The 21,809-nt window shown below is 41.4% G+C and overlaps 1 protein-coding gene across 2 annotated transcripts in view; it reads right to left on the bottom strand.

The window, feature by feature from the left end:
* LOC311206666 (sodium channel protein type 5 subunit alpha-like) overlaps nucleotides 1-21,809 on the bottom strand; it is a 206,850-nt gene that overhangs the window by 9,770 nt on the left and 175,271 nt on the right. For both annotated transcript variants that reach the window (XM_084282198.1, XM_084282199.1), the window contains 3 exons: nucleotides 12,367-12,489; nucleotides 6,573-6,854; nucleotides 13-66 (listed from right to left, as the gene is read on the bottom strand). In XM_084282198.1, coding sequence (XP_084138324.1) covers nucleotides 13-66; nucleotides 6,573-6,854; nucleotides 12,367-12,489 — 459 coding nt within the window. The remainder of the gene's footprint in view (nucleotides 1-12; nucleotides 67-6,572; nucleotides 6,855-12,366; nucleotides 12,490-21,809) is intronic.

The following is a 21,809-nucleotide window of genomic DNA, read 5'->3' as shown; positions in this document are numbered from 1 at the left end:
GCAGTGACCTACCTCTCGTGAATCCACAGCTGCATACATAATATCCATCCAGCCTTTAAATGTGGCCTGAAAAGAAACCACAAAATACATAATTAAGCATATTAAATAAGCCTATCTTGAAATGATATCATCACTGTGATGACTTTCCAAAATACAGTGTAGAGCATGTTCTTCACAACTAATCAATTGTTTCTCCTTTAAAGCAACGTGTACCCATGGGTTTATGTTCATTTAGTCATTTAAAATCATTCCATAATGGTTTTCTCCTGGAGACTTTCATGTTGTTTTCTGATTTTCTGCAATTGCAGGGATATAACAGAAGCTTTTAATAGAAATTGAAAACATGGCAATTAAATCTTGTGAAGTTTGAATAGGAACTTCTTTTGACCAGGGGAGATGGAGCCCATCTGTAATGCTCGCTCAGGCTGACAGCTCTGAATATGCTTCAGGGTCCCATAGAAGCTTGGATCCTGACCTCCTCTAAAACAGGAGAAATCAAGGCAATGTCAAAGCTGGGGAGCTGCACAGATCGCAGCTGACTTGAAAGGAGCAAAGGCAGGCAGCACCTGCTGTGAGACTGGCCAAGGAAACTCAGCCTGCTTTACTATTCGGATTTGCCTCTTTATTTTTTTCTCTTTTAAATCAGTGTTTCTAATTATTTTTTAAAGTGTTTTAAAAAAGGAGAGACTCCAAAGGAATTGGTGTCTATTACTAGAGCCTGCAGAGAAAATGAAGAAAGGACAGTGCTATCAGCTCCTAGAAGAAACACAAAGAAGTGATTTTTGCTGTTTCGTAGCAAAAGCCTGAAGCCTGACTCTGCTCTCACTATATGCCTCTCATTAGACATGGTCTGGTACCAAACATGCATGGCATTAGGTCCTGCTCTGGCCTAAGCCACATTACCTTCATAATAGTCTGCTGGGGATGTTTCTCATTTGACTTCTGACCCACTTAGTCTTACCCTGGATTTAAAATCAGTGAGTAGATAATGAGGCATTTTTAGATGCATTGATTTAATCGGATTTACACTAGCATGCATGAAAGACCCATGCCCAATATATTTTTTTAATCCTACTGACAACTAGGTTGAATTTTCTCTGTGTTGTGTAGGCATGCAAGTCCAGATAATGATAATGGGAATTTGGCCAGGGATTCCCAGGAGAAAACCAGGCATTTATGTTGAGCTGGGTACATCCAGTGGTTTTAGAAATGCTCCATTATATACTTTCTGTTATTAAATTAGCCCTGAAGGTAATGCTGCCATTCGGTTTTCCTCTGAACACTACTAAGCCAAAGGAAAATGTTGTACCAGAGGTCAACTATATTTATTTCTCATGGATGTGTATACAAAATAATGTTTGAAAAAGTGTATTTTTTTTTTCCATCTACCGAGCAAAAGAAAGTAACCCACCATATCAGAACCCTTTGGAAAATCTATGCCATGGTATAGTGTATTAGAAAACAATTCAGACATAAAGTGTGTACAAGAATGATCAGTAGTTTTATCGAAACAACTAATTATTTAAACCGGTCACACCAAACCTCCTTAGCTCTTCTAATATTTTCCTTTTTTTGCTGTTCTCTTTCTAATCTGCTGAAAGATTTACTGGTGTCATCACAGCCACTTGCAGCTCCCAGCTCAAAGTGCTGTTCAGGAAGGCTGGACAGGATGAAACAAGAAACCCTTCTGCCTGTGTCACACAATGATATGATCTTAGCCTGTACTTTTCTCCCACTTGGGAGGAAATCTTTCCTCTGGAGTAGCTATTTTACCTCTCAATGTGTACCACAGAAGCAAGAGACTCTACTGCAAGACAGTGGTTTGTAGTGATAACAGATGATGAAGTGTTCTGATGAAAATAAATACTAAGAGAATGAAGAACTGTGATTTTCTGCTTTTCCCAGTTGTCCAGAAGGAGGGGAATTAAAAATCCACCAGGCTTCTGGAAAGCTTCCCTAGACACTTCATCTGCAGAGAGTAAGAGATACTGAGAATGAAAGAAATATAACACTGGGGAAAGAAATTATTTATCTGGAATTAGTAACCACTTACACTCTGGATAAGGAAGTGACAAAATCTTCATGGGAGTGTTTGTGATATTATCCTGCCTGGAAGCTATCCAGAGAAACACCATTTTCTACTGAAACTGTCATGTGACGAGATTATCTACTGATAAAATCCTGGGATGGGATTACGTGCTGTTATTTGACTGGTGGTTAGAGCTGCAGTGCAGCAAATTAGTGGGGAGGATCGGTGGGCCGGCACTAGATGCCCTCAAGCCATTTATTGTATAACCAAATGGTACCTTAAAATAAAACAAGCCTTTACATCTGCCCGAGGGAACTTTTTTTTTTCTAGAAAAGGATTGCGATACTGACATAAAAATGACTGCTGTTGAAGACAGTAGCATTGGTCCCCACGTTTCTGAAATGCTTCTTCAAGCATTACTGCTGTTGACAGAAACTTCTGAAAGCTAAGACAGAGCTGCCAACAGTACAGCCAAATTACACATATTTAAGGTGTCTGTGCTAACACCACTCTGCTGGCTTTTCTGTTGATTTTTCCAGATTTTTCAGTTTCATTGTAGCAGCAATTTTTTATTTTATTGAATGATTATTTTGCTGGGCAGGGCACCACCAAGCACTGGGCATACCAGAGCACCCCAGGTGTCTGCATGGCCACTGGGCTAGACGGGCACCAAGGGCACTGCCTCCTGAACCACTGCTTGTTCCTGATCTTTGCACATACAGAAAAATAGGCTCTGGAATACCAAAATATGGTTTGTTCAGAAGCACACTGATTTTCTGCACATTTTGCATCCACAGCAAAAGTAAAATGCAGCATATTGTTTAGAGGAGTGCAAGAGATCATGTAACTCAGTAACTTTAGACACACGCCACTGTCTCATGACCATTTTGTAGCTGATTTATGAGCTCAGTCGTGACTTCGCATCTGGCCTGAGGGGCTGATTTAACTCTACAGCTCCTGGTTGCTGCACTGGTCTAGGAGGGTTCCTACTGTCTTTCCATTCCCTGTCTGGAGATCCATAGTGACAAAGAATTATAGGACCAAATTGCTGTAAGTCTTTTCCCTGCTAAGGAGCTCTTTTCCAAGCAAACCAGATGCTGGGTGAGAAACAACTTGTTCTCTTGGTATTCTTCAATAGATTGCTGAAATTACAAGCAAAAAAAAAAAAAAAAAAAGTGGAGGTGTTCCTAATATGAAGGCAAAGATCCTGCAATGGAAATGAAGAATTCCTACTGGAAATTTAAGATACGTCTGTTGAGATCTGCAAAGCAATTCTGGGAATACAGAACAAGCATTACTGAAGGACTGCGTTGTAGTAATAATTTTTCCTAATAGATTAGGATGTAAAGGGATTAAATCCCCAGCAGAGTGAATCATCCTTCTTGTAAATTAGAAAGTCATGATAATAAAGAACTTCTCCTCTCCATGAATAAGGTATTTCCCTTGCTTGTAGAATGAACAGAGTCTGCACCCTATTTTAGTAACCTGTTGTGAGACAGTCTTGTGAGCTCGAGAAGCTTAAATCTGGAATCACTACTTCACAGGAACATTTTCACAGACTCATTAATTCAAAGTGGTAGTAGTTAAGGCATCTCCAGAACAACATCACTGATCCTAAATGATTTAGAAAAAGAGCAAAGGCTATTTAGGAAAAGTTTCATGAGGTTTTCAGCTACGTTGTCAGAAAGTCTGCCTCTGGATAGCTGTAAGCCCTAAAGGTGCTGTAGTAGCAACTTTTCATTTCTTTCAAAGACGCTGTAGAAGTGAAGACAGAACATTAGGCAGACGGATTTGCTTTACACATTTCCATTTGGATTTTCAGATATATATCCCAGCATCTAAAGGTAATTCAGAGTCATTTAAAGAAGCTGAAAATGTCAACACTCAAAAGACAAGTCCCACTTAAAAGCTCATATTTTGCATCCCTGAGGGTTGTAACCAAAATGCTTATCTCATCACTGCTACATGCTGTCTCGGCATACAAAAAGATGCAGCAACGTGTCTGTCCTCTTAGGAGAGCTGAGCTGTTAACTGATCCTCTGCAATTCCTAAAGCAGCTTGCTCATGAAATGCGAGCCCATATGGAGCATATTTGGCAAGAAGTACCTGTAACCGACACTCCTCGGCTGGAGTCTGGCAAAAGAGATCCAGATGTTTGGGCTCCTTTTCTGTGGGTGTCATCTTTACATTTTATCGCCTAAGCCTGTTGTTAGCAGCAGACAGAAGAGCTCCAGGTGCAGGATGAAAGTCGAAATCAATCCCCTAATGGCATCTGGCTCCTGCTCTTCCTCCTGGAGGAAGGAGCCGGCACCTGCCCTAGAAGCTGAGCAAGGTTTTAGGACTCCTTCATTTCCTGCCATAATCAGTTTGTTTGGCCCGCGCAGACTCCATCTTTATGGCATTTCTTTTGCACTTCTGCAACTGGAAACTCTGCTTCCCTGCTGCTCAATACGGGATCATAGGTTTGAAAGAAACCAGCAGGGTCATCAAGTCCATTTTCTGCTGGAAAACTGGACTAGCTGTTCCTTCAGTAGAGTGCCAAGATCCAACTTGTGACCAGTTATGTTTTTGCTGCCATCACTGATCCCAACATGGAGTCCCACATGCTGAATGCAACCAGTATCACAAGCGCCAAGTGCCCAGCAACTGGTACTGCAGAACAGCAAAAGAAACCACTTCAGGTTACTCCTTTGGAAGTGACAGTTTAGGGAAAGTTGCAGAATTTCTGAAAGCTGGAGTTTGGGTCTTGTAAAAGAAATGGTGATGGAATAACTCTACTCTTTCCATCAGTAGGACCCACAAACTCAGGCCTGTCTCCTTCCCTTTTAGGTGATAAAGAGATCTCAGAAATGAAAACAACATAGGAATTCATGGCCATCTGGCAGAAGGTCTGGGTTCATTATATTTACTTAACTCAGAGGCAGGTCTCCATAACTTGACTAGAAGAGAAATTCTGATGCCTCCCTAATTCCTGTGTTCTTTAGAAAGGCTTTGCTTGGTATACCCTCATGCATTTTTTGACCAAACAAATGAGCCATCTGGCATGCAGTCATGGAGGAGATAAGAAGCTTCAGGTGAGGAGCAGTACTTTAAACCTGGAAAATTTTGCTCAGCTAGATTGGATGTTTAAGTAAAAGACAAAGAAAGCACTATATAGAATGGAAAATCTAATTAAAGCTGTTCAAAGTGAGTTAATCTACCCTTCATGGGTGAGCTGAATATCATAATTATATGCAAAAGATGAAAGCTCCTACTCTCAGTTCAGTTTTTTGACATGAAAAGAACCAAAAGGGGTTTTGCACATTCCAACCCTTCTGCTTTCCAGAGGTCATGAAAGCAAAGACTCCATGGACAGTGTTAAAAAAACCTCAAACACCAATGTATATGTACCAAGACCAGAGTATAGAAGGCTAAAGGAGATCTACTTCACAAAGATAGTTCATATGTCTGTGAAAGATTAAAAATACATCTGGTGAAAAACAAATTTGCATCAGGGGAAGCAATAGGGGTAGAAGAGAGGATGGGGGACCTATGAAAGGCCCATGTCCTCTTGGAAGGACAGGAGGGGGCAAGAGGCACTACAAAGGGTACTGGATGCCTATGTATGACAACTGAACCAAGAACCTAGCATGCAAGATTTTATCTAAATGATGGGTGCCATCACAGGCACTTCAAGACAGCAACCTCCTTGTCCAAGGATGTAGCAAAGGATTTGTTTCACTCTGTATACATAAAATCCAGCACAACCAACATTCCTAGCATGTGTCCATCCCTTGCCATCACTAGGCTTCAGAGAAAATTAGGAACAAAAGAAAGAAGTATCATTGCTACCATTTTACATGAGAGCCCTATGGAACTGAAACACAAAGGAATTTGCCTAAAACCACCCCGCAGGCCAATGGCAGAATCTGGACAGAGGATGGAGTCTCCTGTTACATATCCATTAGGTGTCTTCCAACACCTTCAATCTCTGTGTATACAATCCATTTATCTGTGTTTTACATTTCCTACTGAAAAAAGGTCATAAAAGTGTCTCACTTCTGTCTTTATAGATCAAACACAGCAAAGGACTGTAAATCAAGATTCCTTCACAACTCCAGCTTTATGCAATAACAGCTGAGCAGTTGAAGGTACTGTAACATCATTTTTTTTTATTTTATTTTTTTTTGTGGCAGGGAATAATGATGTCCCACCAGGACTTTTTGTTTCTGGATCTGAACTTTGCTGTGGATTACAACATTGAAAAAATAGTCTTTAATTCACTTTAATAGTTCAATCATCTCCGAGAAGACTACATTAGTGATGCATCAGAAGCTCAGAATAAAACCAGAGGCTTCCATAAATATCTCTAGGCCAAATGAATATGCTGTATATGAGTCATTTTCACTTGAGGAAAGGCATTCCCCTAATGAGTATGGCTCAAAACAAAAGAAAACAAACCAGAAAACTATAGAGGTTAATCCGATCCTATGATTCAGATCCTTTTCAGTGGGAATAAGCAACACTTGCCCATTAGAGATTACTCTCAGGTGGTCACACTTACCACTTGTAGCAGAGCCAGGTACCCAGCACCAACATTATCAAAGTTAACTTTAACTTTTGTCCAGTAAAATGTGCCAGAAACATTATAGAGTATGCAATCACTCATGTTGTTAATTATTTTAGAGTCCAAAGGCATATCTCCTTCTGTCTTATTAATGCACTTCCCAAACTTCCCAGCAAACAGGTTCACTCCCATGATGCTAAAGATGAGCCAGAAGATGAGGCAGACAAGCAGAACGTTCATGATGGAAGGGATGGCTCCCACGAGGGCATTGACCACCACCTTAGGTGAAAAGGGAGAGAAAACAACAAAACAAAACAAAACAAAACAAAACAGAATTATTAATGTTTTTTCCAGAGGGAAGATTATTATATATTTTTTTTTCCAGAGGAATCTTTTAATTCAGGAGCGATCTGCAAAGTCACCATGACCTCCCAGCTCCTACTGGATAATACACTTCAGTCAGACAATCTCAAACAATCATGCAATTAATTGGAAATTACTGGGGTGCACCACTATCTCAAAATAGGCCAGAAAAGGTTTCTGAAATCTTTTGCTGAACTCAAGCCTCCTTAAGATGTGAACTCTAGCTGTGATTAATTTGGTTTACTTAAATACTAACTTATTGAGATATACTATACTAAACCAAGTTCCCCTCCATGGTCAGTACACATGATTAAATCAGTGAAACCATTCTAATTTAACAACAAAAAACAAACAAACAAATAACAACAATAACAAAAAACCTTTACATTTTCCCATGACATGCTGTGAAGTTCCACCACACCAACCCAGGCAGTGCTGTTAAAATCTGTGTAAAATCATACATCAAAATGAAGTTCAAAAGGAGTTTTTAAGGTGTGGGCATGATGGCACAGGTAATGCACACCATTCTGAAGCCATATGAAAGGGATAAAGGTCAGACCATCTACCGATGCTGTACAGCTGCCAGTTTTGAACACAGCTTTATAGTACTAGGGGATCGACCAGTCAGCATGCACTTTATTTAATGTTTTAAGATGTTATGCATGCCAGACATCACGCTAAAGAAGATTTATGAGAGAAGAACCCTATCTCAAAATGTAGTTTTCCCCCTTCCTCTGACCATAGTTTATAAGTTTTCTCCATACTCATAGCTTTTGGAGATCCTGCTATTGCATGGTCCAGGCAAAGCTGCCTGAAAACACTGCTGAAGACACCAGCCCCTCTGCATGGATTTGTCTCCATCTCTGTCTCATGCTTTAGAGATTAAAATCTGGTAGGCAGACACTGAGCACTTCCCCTTCTATGCTTCTGAAACTGAGACAAGGTGATATTGATCCATAAAAATTAAATTTTATTTGGTTGTGAATCTGATTATGGGAAATGTCAGCTCTTGTTTTCTCTTGTGTTACTGTCCAATTTTCTGACAAGCCAATAATGTAAAATTTGTTTCCCTGTCATTTTTTTTTTCAGTGTTGAGGAAGAAGAAAAACCGGAAGAGTAAAATGTGCATGTATAGCGGCAGCTTCATCTACAATATACAATACAAAATTATGTAAATCTTTCCAAACCCAGATTTCTATTTTGTGCATTTATGAATGAAGATAATTTTCACATGAGAAAAGCTGCTTGACCTTTTTTTGTTGTTGTTGTTGTACAAGCTCATTCCTAATGACTTTTCATTTTTTCTCCCTAATTTTTTCTTTCAGTTTTGGATGTTTTTCAATTCCTAATTTCATTGTTTTAAGACCGTTTACTGTGATAATAAAAATGTGAAATAATCTCAAAATCAAGGGCTTTTTTGAAGACACTCTCAGCCCTTGTCAAAATAGCTTTAATTTGCTTCTATGTGTGACAATATTTTCGTTGGATTTTCATCTGTGCCAGCACAAAGCCACTGCACTTATGTCACATCTGCACCCACCTCCCATCTGTAACCCTGCCACAGGACACAGACATCCAGGTTTCAGCAGGGTGAGCCACGGCCGTGCCTGCATCCTGCTTTTTTCCGTCTGCCAAATTATGCTCAATAGCTCGTAGATAATGAAACATGACATGAAACTGGAGCAAATCCTGCAACACCTCTCCAAATGAATTATTAACAGAGGATTTGATTCTTCTCCCCCTGCTGCTGCTCTTACACCAGCTTGATGCCATCTGGCCTCCTGGAAGCGCTCCTGAATTGCACTGGGACATGAAAGAGGTCTTAAAGACCTGGATATGTGAGGGCAAGTTGTTATCATAAATTCACATTGAAAGTTTAGCTACTAAACTTGCCATGGAAAGGGCTGAATTTCTGCTGCATCTTGAAACAGCATCATATACAGGTACTTTTAAGAAAGGGTTTCGTACCTCTGGGTTTTCATCAGTGCTTTTATAGGTGGAACCACCTTCCCAGTGACTTCTTGAAGAATAGCCTAGAAACTGAGCCACCCCATGCCCTAATTTGCAGTGGTGCAAATCTCTATCTTGTATACTGATGGACTGTAACAGTCACCTCATTTGTCAGACCTGCCCAAAGGCCTGTGTCCTGCTGACCAGCAGTCCCAATCCCTAAGTCCCTCTTAGCTGCTGTTTTCCAAGAAACGTCCCCAGAGTGACCTACTTTCCTGCTCCTGTGATGTATGATGTGTGCAGTTTTATTAAAATGCATGTTGCACAACTGATCTGGTTTTTGCTGTGATCCAGATCAGTCAGTATAATTCCCTTATCTGTAATATCATTTTACTACCCAAATAACTTTGTGTCCTGTCAGCAAAGATTTTACATTTCCTTCCAGATGCTAAAGTCCAGATTAAGGACAGCTCTTCCCGTGAAGAATCCCTCACCCTGGGACACTCATCACTGAATTTACAATGTCATCACTATTTACAATTACAATTTTGAGATCCACCATCCATTTTAAGTTAATTTAAAGTATGTTTACTTGGCTTGGCACAAAGCTCATGCTTTTTATCACAATGTCCCATGGTATCAGATTCCTCTCTGAAATCTAAGGATATTATATCAGCACAGTTACCATCATCAGCATAATTTGTAATCAAATCAAAGGACCATATCAGTTTCACAAGAACTATTCCCATGAAATCATGCTAACTAGCATTAATTATGCTATTTCTTTCCTGCATGTATCTTGTAGCAGCCTCACCATGACTTTGCCTAGGATCAGTTTCACATTAAACAGTCTATCATCCACCCATTTATCCTTTTGAAATACTGCAATAACCTTCCTTGCTGGGAAGAGCCTTGCGGAGAAGTGGAACCTCTGGAAATAATTCCCTGATGGGCAAGAGACGGGGAGACATGGAGACTGCATGACCTGGGGCAGGCAGAGCTAAGCTAATTTACCGTGGGCATGGTTTGGAAAAAAAGTGGTGGCTGATGGGCAGTGGCGGCACAGGCACGACATGACTGGTCCTAAAGTATCTTTACTGAGTGTCTTCATTAAAGTGTTGTTTCTGGGGACAGAGGGGCAGGATGGCCTTCTGCCTTATTCTGCAGACCTCTCTGATGGGATGAGAGGTGCCAACACACACTTACTTCCAACACACAGGGCAGAGGCCATCCATCAAAGTGCTACTCTGTGCCTTAGCCTCAGAACCAGTTGTTTCCAAAATTTCGGTACAGCAAACTAAGTCTTTTACTGCAGTGAGAACTTTCTTGCTTCTGCTCTTGCCATGCAGAAATCCTTGAGTTATTCAAAAAAAACACTTTATACTAGAGCAAACTATTATCATTTCCTCACTGTCGGTGTTTGCTTCTCACATTATCATGATTTAATCCATCACTGCGCTGGCAATTTTCCTGTGCATTCTGGAGCATATGAACTCCTAATAATAAAAGGTCTAACTGTCCCTAGTTGTGTTAAGTGTGGTTAGACACACCAGAAATAAAGTGATTTGATTTTCCAATAGCACGTATTCTCAATTACACTTTATCATAGTTTACAAGCTAATTCACTACCTCTGGTAGCTCAGAAAGACTGAATACATTTCAGCTGCAGCAACGGTACAGGGAGGAAAAGTGATGTTAAGTCAGGCACCGGAGGGAGCGACAACTATGGATGTATTTTTAAGGAAACTTGCTGGGCTGATGCAGCACCATGTGTCTACGCCATGTAGGATCTCCACCAAGCCAACCTATCACTGTTCTCAGAATGCCTCTCAGAGCTGTGAGCATTTTCACATTAGTTCTTTCCTATTTCAGTTTCTCGCTCTTCCAATGCTTTGCTCTAGTCTGCCCACTGCTTTTAAGTTTGAATCCAATTTAATTAAGCTGACACAAAGTCACGAGGGAGCATTCTTATGTCAGCTTAGAGTATCTTAAAGGGGTTTCACTTGAGCTTGCAAATCCACCAGTAGAAGCTAAGCCTTCATAAGCCAGATTTAAATTGATTTGAGAGAGTCCATGAGAGTCCAAATCACTCTGGTAGTTAAACTACTGCAGTTTTTGCAGAAACCAACTTTTGTTCAATCCGTGTATGTTTCATAAAGATGGAGTGAGGTCATCAGATGGCCTAAGACTGAGACCTTTATTAACGTCAGAGGTGCAACATCTCACTTTATACCAGCTGAGGATCTGAAGTTTGCTTTTGTTCTCTTTTATGAAAAACCTTTACAATATTCCCCGTGCTTGTTGGAAGGAGTGTGGTGAACAAACAATGCAGGTCTGAGTGCCCAGACGAATAGAGCCTTTTGAATCTTTTTGTTTTAATACTAACATAGATGAGAATGGTCTGCAGTTAGATTTTTCCCATCTTCATCCACACAAATTATGTGATTTAGAGAATCGCAAGTTCTGTGGAACAAAACCATAGATCCTTAATATTGGAGCATTGAATTGCAAGGACTGCATGCATGTACTACATGAACTACATCTAGTCACTTATGATTCAGACCAAAATTTTTGCCTATGCAAAATTTTACCCTGAATATACCTCAGTATAAAAGCTGAGGCTTCTTTGGCCTAGTAGTGAGATGTGGGCTCTCCAGAGAGAATGTGTGTTGTCTTATGTGGAATTTTGTCACAGATTGGCTTTATCTTGCTATGCTATCTGCATGTAGCAATTAGTAGTAACCCTCAGCTCGTACAGAATATAGTTCTCATCTTTTGCAAGTTATGCATGGTACAAAGAATTAAATAAACAAAGCACCCATTTAGACTGTGATTGATTAGTGCAGCAGGTAGGCTTACAAACAGAGAAGTATGCTAGGCTGATACAGCCATGCCAGCAAATGAGTGAGAAAGGGAGAGAGATGGATCCCTAAGACAGAAAAACAAACACAAGATACACGGTTTTAATGCTAGTCCTGATATCACACATTAAAACTCTTATCTGTTCAAATGAAAGACTTTGTGTATTTATTAATTTGCTTTCCATAACTTTGGCATTTCTAATTTTTGCTCTAATTATCAGTGAAAAAGTCCTTAAGAACTTTCCCAGTCAGTCTTATTTTTTACATGTCAAAAGCAGGGAGCAAACTTGTAGCTTGGTTATTCCCCTGGTATGCCTTATAATTGAGAGGTAATTGTTAGCCAGATGCTTCCTCAGCCAAAAAGCTGTTTTTTGAAGTGAAATATGACAAGTTAGGCAGCAGGATTAGTATATCATGAAATCCACCAGAGGATAAAGCTGTAACGATACAATTGTAATCAAGACAAAGGAGGGATTTCTGATTTTGTTGTTTTGATGCAGCATTATCAGTCATTTCCTTTGGCAGACAAAATGAAGACAAAACCAAGTGCAACAGGGCCCTGTTACATGCTTGTTGTCATGCCTTTCAGCTTTGATCAGTGCTTCATATACTCTTACCCTCATCCCTTCAAATCGTGACAGTGCTCTTAGTGGTCTCAGAGCTCGGAGGGTCCTGAGGGATTTAATGGGGCCCATCTCGGAGTATCCAAGCGTGTTGGCTATGAGGCTTATTAAGGAAACCTGAATGGAGACACAAAGCAAAAATCCAATCTATTAGTACGCTTCTGCCATTTTCCTTCTCTTCTTCCTTTCCGTCCTGAAAAGAAACAGATGGTTAGTGAACAGTGGAAAAAAAACACCTTAAGTGGAAGCCATTAAATTAGACCAATATGCAAAAAAAGGATGTTTTTACATCCATGCATATGCAGAATTCTTACCAACCCACAAACCCTTTGTCTCCAGTTTAACACAAACTTTCTAGAAAGACATTTTCAAAGATGACAGTCTTCTTTTAACTAAGCACACAGAAATCCTCTTAACATCAGCTTGCATGAAATGGATGAGAAAAGAGATCACCGTTACAAAACCAGCACTCTGTGACACCCGTGCTGTAGTTTCCGGTATGCTTCCCAAGGTGTGTGTGCATCTCCCACTATTAAAGATATGATGAGTCATGTAAGTGCTATAATTTAGGGCTTTCCAGATGAAAGCACCTGTAAGATCTAACCATTTCCAGCAGTGATAAAAGATTTTAGCTTTACCATTCAATTATCCATCTTACACTTACTGATTAGAAAACAAGCCTGCTAGATTGCTGATAGATTTGATTTAATACCACGGGCTCTAAAAGAATTCTGTTCATGACTTTGATTCTGCACTTTTTCACTTTACTCTGGTTCCTGTGCAGCCTCTAAAGGAGAAGGAAACTCATCAGGTGCTCAGCATTAAGGTTCATTCCTCTCAAATGCTATTTCTTTGAAATAAACTTTGAAATATTTCCAAATCTGGAGGAAGCACAGAGGGGTTTCAATGTTTTTCAAGTTCTCAGAATGTTCTTTCATAGTGTCCAGCTGGTCAGAAATGTGGGTGGTATCAGGCAGGGGACTGGAGCCTGGGTGAACCAAACGGTAGTTGAGATTGTGGGTCAGATGAGCAGACACACGGAGGAGCTGGGGTTTGTGTGCTCAAATCAGTGTTCACTGCCTGAATCCTTACTGAGAAACAGCTTTCCAACACCATCAGTGTCTTGCCAAATTGTACATATTAGGAAAGGAACCAAAATGAATCCCCACATGTTATAGTAAGTTATTTTCTTAGAAGAACGAGACCTATGCACACTGCTCATCACAGTTCCCTTACTCCCATCTTATTTCAGCTATTTGCTCAACCCTATCATGGTATCTGAGTATCTCATGTTCACTAATGTGAGTGTGCAAACCTCACCTGGAAGAAATGTGTTTTATTGCCATTTTAAAGATAGAAGCTAAGTCTAAGTCTGGGATACTTCTACCCTATAGGAAAAATGATGCTTAATGTAACCAAAAACTCTAGGATCCTTCATGAAGATGGCCAGTACTGGTGGGAAATCATCCTGTCTCTTTTAGGATGGGGTGAATTTTTCTCTGAACCACATGAGGTTTGTGCTGAGGCAGGATATGATGAACCTGGTCCCCTACATCCCAAACTAGCATCCTGTATGGAGCAGCCTTTCTCCTTAATACATATCCATTTATGTACAAGTGCTGTCTGCATAGCTAAGCATTTCTGTAAAATTGCTCAATTTGTTATTTACCTATTGATGGCTTTATTGTGGCATGTGTGTGACAGCAAGCTTAAGGGCAGAAGGTCTCAGAGACATCACGCCTGGGCTGGGTGAAACACACTGGATATCTTTCATGACAAGACAGCCCAGAAATGCAGAGGATGAAGCAGCACAGAGTCTGACTGTCTCACTTCAGCATGTCACCCTTTAACGAGGTGCGACACAAACTCACCTCCCATGTACGGACCCAGCAGTTGATGCAGAAGGAAGGTTTTAATATAATATTTTTGCATTTTAGTGCTGTAACACCACAGAAAACAGGCAGGCTGGATTCAAGGTCTAATTTTATAGGACTCTAACACACTGGGGAGGTAAAAGTCACCAGTGATGCCTTTGCTACCCTGTCTCAGGAAGCAGACCTGAACCCATGATATGATGATGCCTAAGAAGTTATTTTACAGTAAGTTACACTACAGTTTTCACATATTCATTAGTAACCCTTTAACTTCTCCTGAATCCTTCTCAGCCAACGCTCACAGATAAATATGAAAACCTGATTTTGACTTCACAAACCATTTAAAACACACCAATGCTTCCAAACTGAGGCTGCACCCATTTTCTGTCTTCCCTATTTGTAACCAGCCTTGATTACAACCAATACTCCAAAGTTGCATTAATATACAGCCCAAAGCCTACTCCTTTTGTTTATTCTCCCCATTGAGTTTAATGAGAACATTGTCTAAATAAGGAGAAAGGGCTGAAGGATGTTTAATAGCAGTAAGCAAACGCACAACACACTCATAAACTAGAGCTGTTCAACTAAGGCCTCTTAAAATTGTAATATAATTGGCAGGATTGAGATATCATGCTAAGGGGGCAACTCAGTGACACATATTTCTGTCCTTGGTGGAGAGCTGAGTGCAGAAAATGGCTTTAACCCCACAAAACCCTGGAGCTGCCTATCCAGAAAGGCTAGAGGTGTAAGAAAAAAATGTTATGATCAGTGACAGAGCCAAGATCTGTACATTCATACATTACAAGGCGAGCTCATTCACTTTAAAATGAATGTACAGATATAAAATAAAATGAATCAGTACAGAGCACTCAACAACCCCCTTCTTTGCTAGCTTTACCCAGTGATTGAAAGTAGATCTTTTCAAGGTTTTCAAACTGTCTTGGTGTGTGAATCTGCACGCCTCCTCCTTCCTCCTAGATTTATGTCCTGCAGCTCTCCTCTCTCTCAAGAGGAGTCCTGTTCAAATCCTACAGGACCAGCCTTCAGGTCTGAGCAGGCTACCACTTTCTCTGGAGTGCCATAAATGTCACCCTGAAACACACACAGGTGCTATAGCCCTCCTGACACAGATTTACACAGCATTAGATATCTGTTCAGAGGATTAGGCCATGAAGCTGTGTGCTATTTGGCAAAGACTTACAAGGCTGGAGTCAGAACTGAGTTTGAGACAACTTGTTTAAATGCTCGTCTGTTTGTTTTGAAGGTATCCCTGTCAAATATTATTTATAGGAGAATCACTAGCACAGAGGCTTGGCCATTTGGACTTGATTAAAAGTGACCCAGAAGGCTATTTTTAGGGAAAAAAAATCAAGCAGTTTTCAAAATTGGTGCTGACTGTCCCACATAATCATAGCAAAAGGTGAAGTCAGCAGTTTCTGTAACTTTTTTTTTTTTTCCCTGCTACAGGGCTATGCAGCCCAGGGCTACTCTAAGTTTCTGCATTTGTCCTCTGCTCAGTATTAGAATGCTGCAGGCACCCAGAAAACACTAGTAGTGTCAACGTTACCTCCAGATTCATAATAATGCATGTATTTCTAACCCTTCCAATATCTGTTTGCAAACGGTTTTGTAGTTTTTTTTCAGGAAAAATTACCTCTGAAGACAGGTCAGCATGGTAACATTGTGGAACACAGCGGAATCCTAAGGAATAGTATTGCCTAGGAGTGTTTCCTATAAAATGCACAACCTTCTGTTGGGCTTGAGCCTTCATCTTGCACGGCACACATGTTAACAGGTAAGCTATGGAGTGTCTCACCCTCCTATGTACCTCTTCTGACCTGAGATGCTTTATTATTGTTCTTATTTGCATACGCTCTGCTTCTAATATCTCCCTGGAGGGTTTTTCCCAAACATGCTAGATCTTGCTAAGAAGCTTCCACAGTTTCCTTCCTAAACCTTCCTTCCCTTAACTTAATAGAGTAATAACACCCTCCGCTTCAGCTCTAGGCTGTCCCATATCCCTTTATTTGCTGTTTATTTGGTTCCTCTGAAGTCCCAAAGATGATGCTTTCACTGGAATTTGCTACCCATCCACCGTGAGCCCCTGTGCACAGCCTGGCCAGCAATGAGGGTGTGTAAGGCAGGGGAGTGGCCCTCCCAAATCACTGTATGGGATCCTGCCTCTTCAGACATTAATGGCATGGGTCCCATCAGTTCCTTGGGCTGGGACTTCAATCCCATGGCAGCTCTTCTTTTTGTTTTCCTCAGGTCATCTCAGCACAGCCCCAAAATAACTCAACCTCAGTGCTCTAAGCAAACTCCTAAAGGTCATTCCACCCTGAAAGAGGCAGTGTTTACCACCCAGCTCAATGGCACAGTTGAGTTTCCCAGCAAATCCCAGCCTCCAGGCAAAGCCAGGGTTGATGCCAACCACACACCTTGGTTTCTTCTTGCCATTGCAGAAGGTGGTGTTTGAGCTCTCTTCTATCCTGGCATGTAGTGAAATTTTTCAGCTCTGTTTCTCACTTTCTTTTCACATATATCATTTTAACTATATATGTATAAACACATCTATATACCTATATTTCTATATGCAATTTGTTTAGATAGATCTCCTTTGCTGGAGAGAATGACAGACTTTGAAGGAGTTTGCGCGGCAGCCTCCTGGAGCTGAGTAAAGGGAGAAATGAATGAACACCACATCTTTCTTTTTTGCCATTTTCAGTGTTATGCTCAAGAAAAAAATGAGAGCTTTTAAATCTTGTGACTGCACTGAACACCAGAAATGACAGCCATGGGGATTACCAGGCCCATGCATGGTGTTTTGAAAGCAAACCTGCTGTCATCTCTGTGGCTTAGCAGCATGGGCCTGGAGTACCCATTGTATGACATTCACAGGTGTTTCCAGAGCAAAATCGAGAAGAATCAATGAATTTAGGCCACTAGAATACAAGCAATGATCTCTAGAGAGATCTCAAGAGACTAGCCTCACTGGTAACTCTTCAGAGTTATAGCCAACATGTTTCTAATAAGAATAATGTCTGAATTTCTTAGTCAGTTTGGTACAATGCACCACTAGATTATATTTGACCAAAATTTTTTTTGTCCAGGAATCAGGACATCTTGAAAGTGATGGTCATTCTTTTAGGTTTACCATTTTAAAGAAATATTGTCATTCTTGAGATGAGAAATAAGACCCATCTGTTTGCAGCCAGGTGTCGCACTTTTAGGCTCCCACTGTGCTCAGTGTTGTCCCCACAAACTGGCCAGGGTGTGCCTTGTGTCCATCTGGGAGAAGCAAAGTGGTGGGGACAGCAGTGAGCTCTTCTGAAAATGCATCAGCTTTTTCCCACGAGCTGGCTTTATGGTGTGCTTCTTTTAGCTATCAGATGTTTCAAGCTCCTTGATGCACTCTACAGGGAGCACACTGGTGCTGACATAATTCATGAGTTAACATATATGCAGCATTTCTTGGACTATTGAAATTACAAACACAGATGTAAAGTTATAGAATAGCTATGTATGTCTTCAGTATCTGACAGCGACTTCAGAATTGTAACTGATGCAAACCCCAGTAAAGCTGTCAAAAGAGAATTTTAAGGTTGCAGAAAAAAAAATCGCAGAGTAGAAAGTGCCATATTGCAGCCTCCTTCCAGAACACACAGGGGAAAGGGTCTTTAGTCAAAGAGACAGACTCTTTTTCCCAATGAGCTGTTGCATTTATAACAGTTGTGAGGTTACTTCCCATACATGTAGACCTTAATAGCACATTAGAAGCGTGCACACACTATCCAGGCAATCTTGCTGGTGCCAGGGGGCACAATCTTTGGGAGCAGCATTTCACCTGAACCTGACAGTTTCCTATAGCAATGAGGTGGGTTTGAGCTGCAGTAGGACCTGGTCCTTTCTTTTTGGTGCTCCTTCTCACCAGCCTAAAAGCACATCCTTATGGATAACCAGTGAACATCCACTGCACCAAGCTGGAAAGGGGATTTAAGCAGCACAATACTGCCCAGCCATAGACTGCATTTTCGCGTTGAGTCACATCACCACCCAGATGAATTAATAGCAGAGACCAAGGAACAAGTTGTTCTGTCTGGGCAGCAGTAAAAATACTCCTTGGCTGGCAATTTAAAGCCTAAAACCTGTAACAACAAGAAGAACCCCCAATAATTACATGCCCTGTAAGGTGCTCTCTGGGAGAGGAGCACAGACCCCCATCCTGGTTAGGACCACAGCACTTGCCAGGGATTTCATAAAATTAATCTACCTGCTTAAATGAGAGGGGATGAAACAAGAGGGAGAAGAAGAAAGAAGAAGGAGAAGAGGAAAAAAAAAAAAAAAAGGCTATCCAAAAGGGAGCACAGCAGCTGAGCTGAAAGCTCTGGCCACTTATTTAAATAAGCAGTTTCAGCTAATGCAGGCCCCCAGTGCTTTCAAATAGCTTTTTATGTGCCCCAGGAACACCTGTCTCTCTCTAATTGTGCTTGGAAAAGAGAAAAAAAAAGAAAAAAGATAGAAGAAAGAGAGCTTGGATTACTTCAGGTGCTTCTTTTTTCCTCTTTTCCACCCAGGCTAGCTTCTCATGCCTGTTGCTGCAAGTAATGCCTACAGAGCAGATCTTCAGATCCTCCCAGGCCAGGTAGCAGCTCAGTGTCTTTAAAGGCCAGGCCCATGGTCCTCAGCTGGCCCCATTTCTTTTGAAAAGGAACAAAGCTAGGTCTGTACACCAATGCATACTGAGAGAAAAAAACTATAGGGAAAGGGGAATTTGCAAAAACAGGTGAAATATCTGGAGCTTCTGCTGCCTCTCTGAAATACCCTTGGGTGAAACAGCTTGTAATGAGGTTGGTGTTCCCTCTACCATGTATCATTTCTGAGCAGAGGTTTATTATCCCCTTAATCTTTTCTCATACCTGTTTACCCTTTTGCTTGGGCATTGCATTTTCTGCCTCACAGCTGCCTAACTGCATGAGTGCATCTACAGATCCAGGAACTGCATCAAAGGAATGAAGGGCAAAAAGGTAAAGGTCTTTAATTTAGGAGGCTAGAGAGACTAAGGTGCTCTGCACGAAATCTCCACCTCTACTGCCTGCTTCCTTGAACCAGAACCCTTGTGTTCAGGTGAGGACCATGGACTCCTGAGGGCAGCTCTGGAGCTGGTCCATGGCACGGAGATGAATGCGTCTGCAAAGGAATTAGCAGAGGGCTGCCCTTACCAGCAGCAGGTTGGTTACTGCTCTGGAGTGCTCTCACGTACTGTAATATGATGGGATACATGAGTGCTTAGGTTAATTATAAACAAAAAATTATCTCCTGGAAAGCCAGACACCACTTCGTGTAACTCAGGTTAAAAGAGGTTTTCACATCATCTACTCAGCCTTTTTTTTTTTTTTTTTTGCAAGACATTTCCTCTTTAAAAAAAAAATAATAATTCTCCATCTAATGCTCAAACTAAGGCTGTGAAAGTCTATTAATATTCCATCTTCTCAGCTTGTTTCCTACTGCTTGTGTCCACGCTTTTTGAGGCAATGTTTCCGTTGCAGAGGGCAGCCTCGTTGCAAACAGCATGTGCCACTCCTGTTGCACTCCTGTTGGCATAAATGCTTTTAAATAAATCATTCCTGCATCCTAATTGCTTCCTGGTGGTTTCCAGAAGAACCTCTTTACGTCTCGCTGTTCTCTTAATCTGTCACCTCCTTTACACCTGCTCAGGCTTTTCTAACAGCTCCCGTGAATTCCCAAGGCAGATGGCTGCGAATCAAGAATTAAACCTCAGCTAATTTCCAAGGGTGAGCCAAACAACCTGCTGCTGTGTTCTTGCATCCAGCGAGATAGCAAAGGGCTTGGCTGCTTGGCTGCCCTTTGGGATTCGATGTTTTCCCACCCCAACCACTTGGAATGGGGTTTCGGGCTTTCACAGTCCACCTTTACATTGCACCTTTGCCAGATCCCTGGGTCATGTTTACCAGCACGGGTAGGGATGACAGAAGAATTCCTGTGACTTTTGGGGACCATAGGATGCCCTTCGATCAGCCAGACCTTGTCCTAGAACTGAAGCTTTCCTCCTTTTTACTGCAGTGGTGGCTGCCTGGGTGCAGCTGCTTTGGAAAGGCTGGCATTTCTACTGGGGTTTGCAACAAAAGAATTTCTTCATTGTCAACTCCGTTCTGCTTCTCATCCAGGCGCCATGCAGAGACAGCCTTGATTTAGGGCAGCTGAGCAGGAATGATATTCTCCCCTTCAAAAGATCTGTGAAAACACCTCCCGATGCATCCCAGGGTACCCTCTTGATGCTGACTGCTGTTGTCAGGTTGTGGATGGGGATGCGCTTGATTATTGTTTGTTATTTGAAGACAGCATTGTAATGCCGGGGGTGTGCATGGTGATTGCTGAGAGAACATTTCCCTGGGGTTCAGCCCCATCGGATGTGCTCCACTGCCATCTCTGCCGGTGGGAGCTGAGGTGCTGAGCCGAAGGGATGCTTATTTCTGGGCAGGATTAGGCTCAACTTTACTCAAATATGTCACAATGCAAAAGGAAAATAGAAAAATTTGCGTGGGTTGTTTTCACAAGGTGCAATTCTGGATTTCCTTGTTTCCCTAAAGCATTTATTTAATCAGATGGTCCAAATCAATAGGAAAAATACCAAAATCGATGTGGCAAATATGACTTGAAAAACATCCCTGCATAGTTGAATTCTTGAACCTGACTTGGTCCTGATTTTGTATTGAATAGGTTAGGATGGAGAGTGACCCTGACAAATTACAGGACCTCCAATTTCTGTGAATAAGGATATATTACAATGGTGCCATGGCATGTGTCAGAATCATCATCTTCATTTTCCTCAGCACAAAGCATCCCAAAGCCAGTTTCACAGCCATGCCAGGTTAGGAGGCCAACCCAAAATCTCTATACCACTGGTGTGCAACTTCTAAGTTTCCTCCAAATTCCTTTGATCCTCCTTTGACTGCCACGAATCTCTTAAGCAGCCTTTTCATCTCTAGCTTGGGTGAAGCCTCAATGGTGGTGAAGGTCAACAGCTGTTGAGGTTGTAAAGGTGCTGGGCACCAGGGAGGAGAACCATAGGACAGAGCTCCTCTTATATCTGATGACATAAGGTCCATGTTTCCCTCCCAGCACTGATCCTCCACCCAAGGGAGAACATCACTTTGTGAGGAATTTGGCTGCTGTGTTCACAGCCATGGAAAGGGCTGGGCAGGCTGCATGCAAGGGCTGAAGGCTCAAATATCCCTTATTTTATTTTTAAGGATGTTCTTCTAAAAAGGGCCACTGAAACGTGCTCCATCTTTAAATAACTTCAAGAAGTAAAAACAGTTGGTAAATCTAGTTCAGCACAATCTGAGCTGAGCTTGGCTTTTTACACCTCTTTCAAAAGCTGAAATTATCCCTTAATAACAAATTTTTCGTATTTTAACCATTATGCAGCATTTAGGCAGGCAGTAAGCTAGGTTTGCTGATGGACTTTTCTCCTCACCCTCATTGACCATCCCTTTTCCTTTGTCGGAAGCATTCTTTGCCTGAAATCCAGCTTGCACTTCC

This window comes from Netta rufina (genome assembly GCF_964035555.1).
Source record: "Netta rufina genome assembly, chromosome: 2".
Classification (NCBI taxonomy): Eukaryota; Metazoa; Chordata; class Aves; order Anseriformes; family Anatidae; genus Netta; species Netta rufina.
The sequence above is the reverse complement of the archived record's forward strand: the minus strand, read 5'-3'. Positions and strand labels throughout refer to the sequence as shown.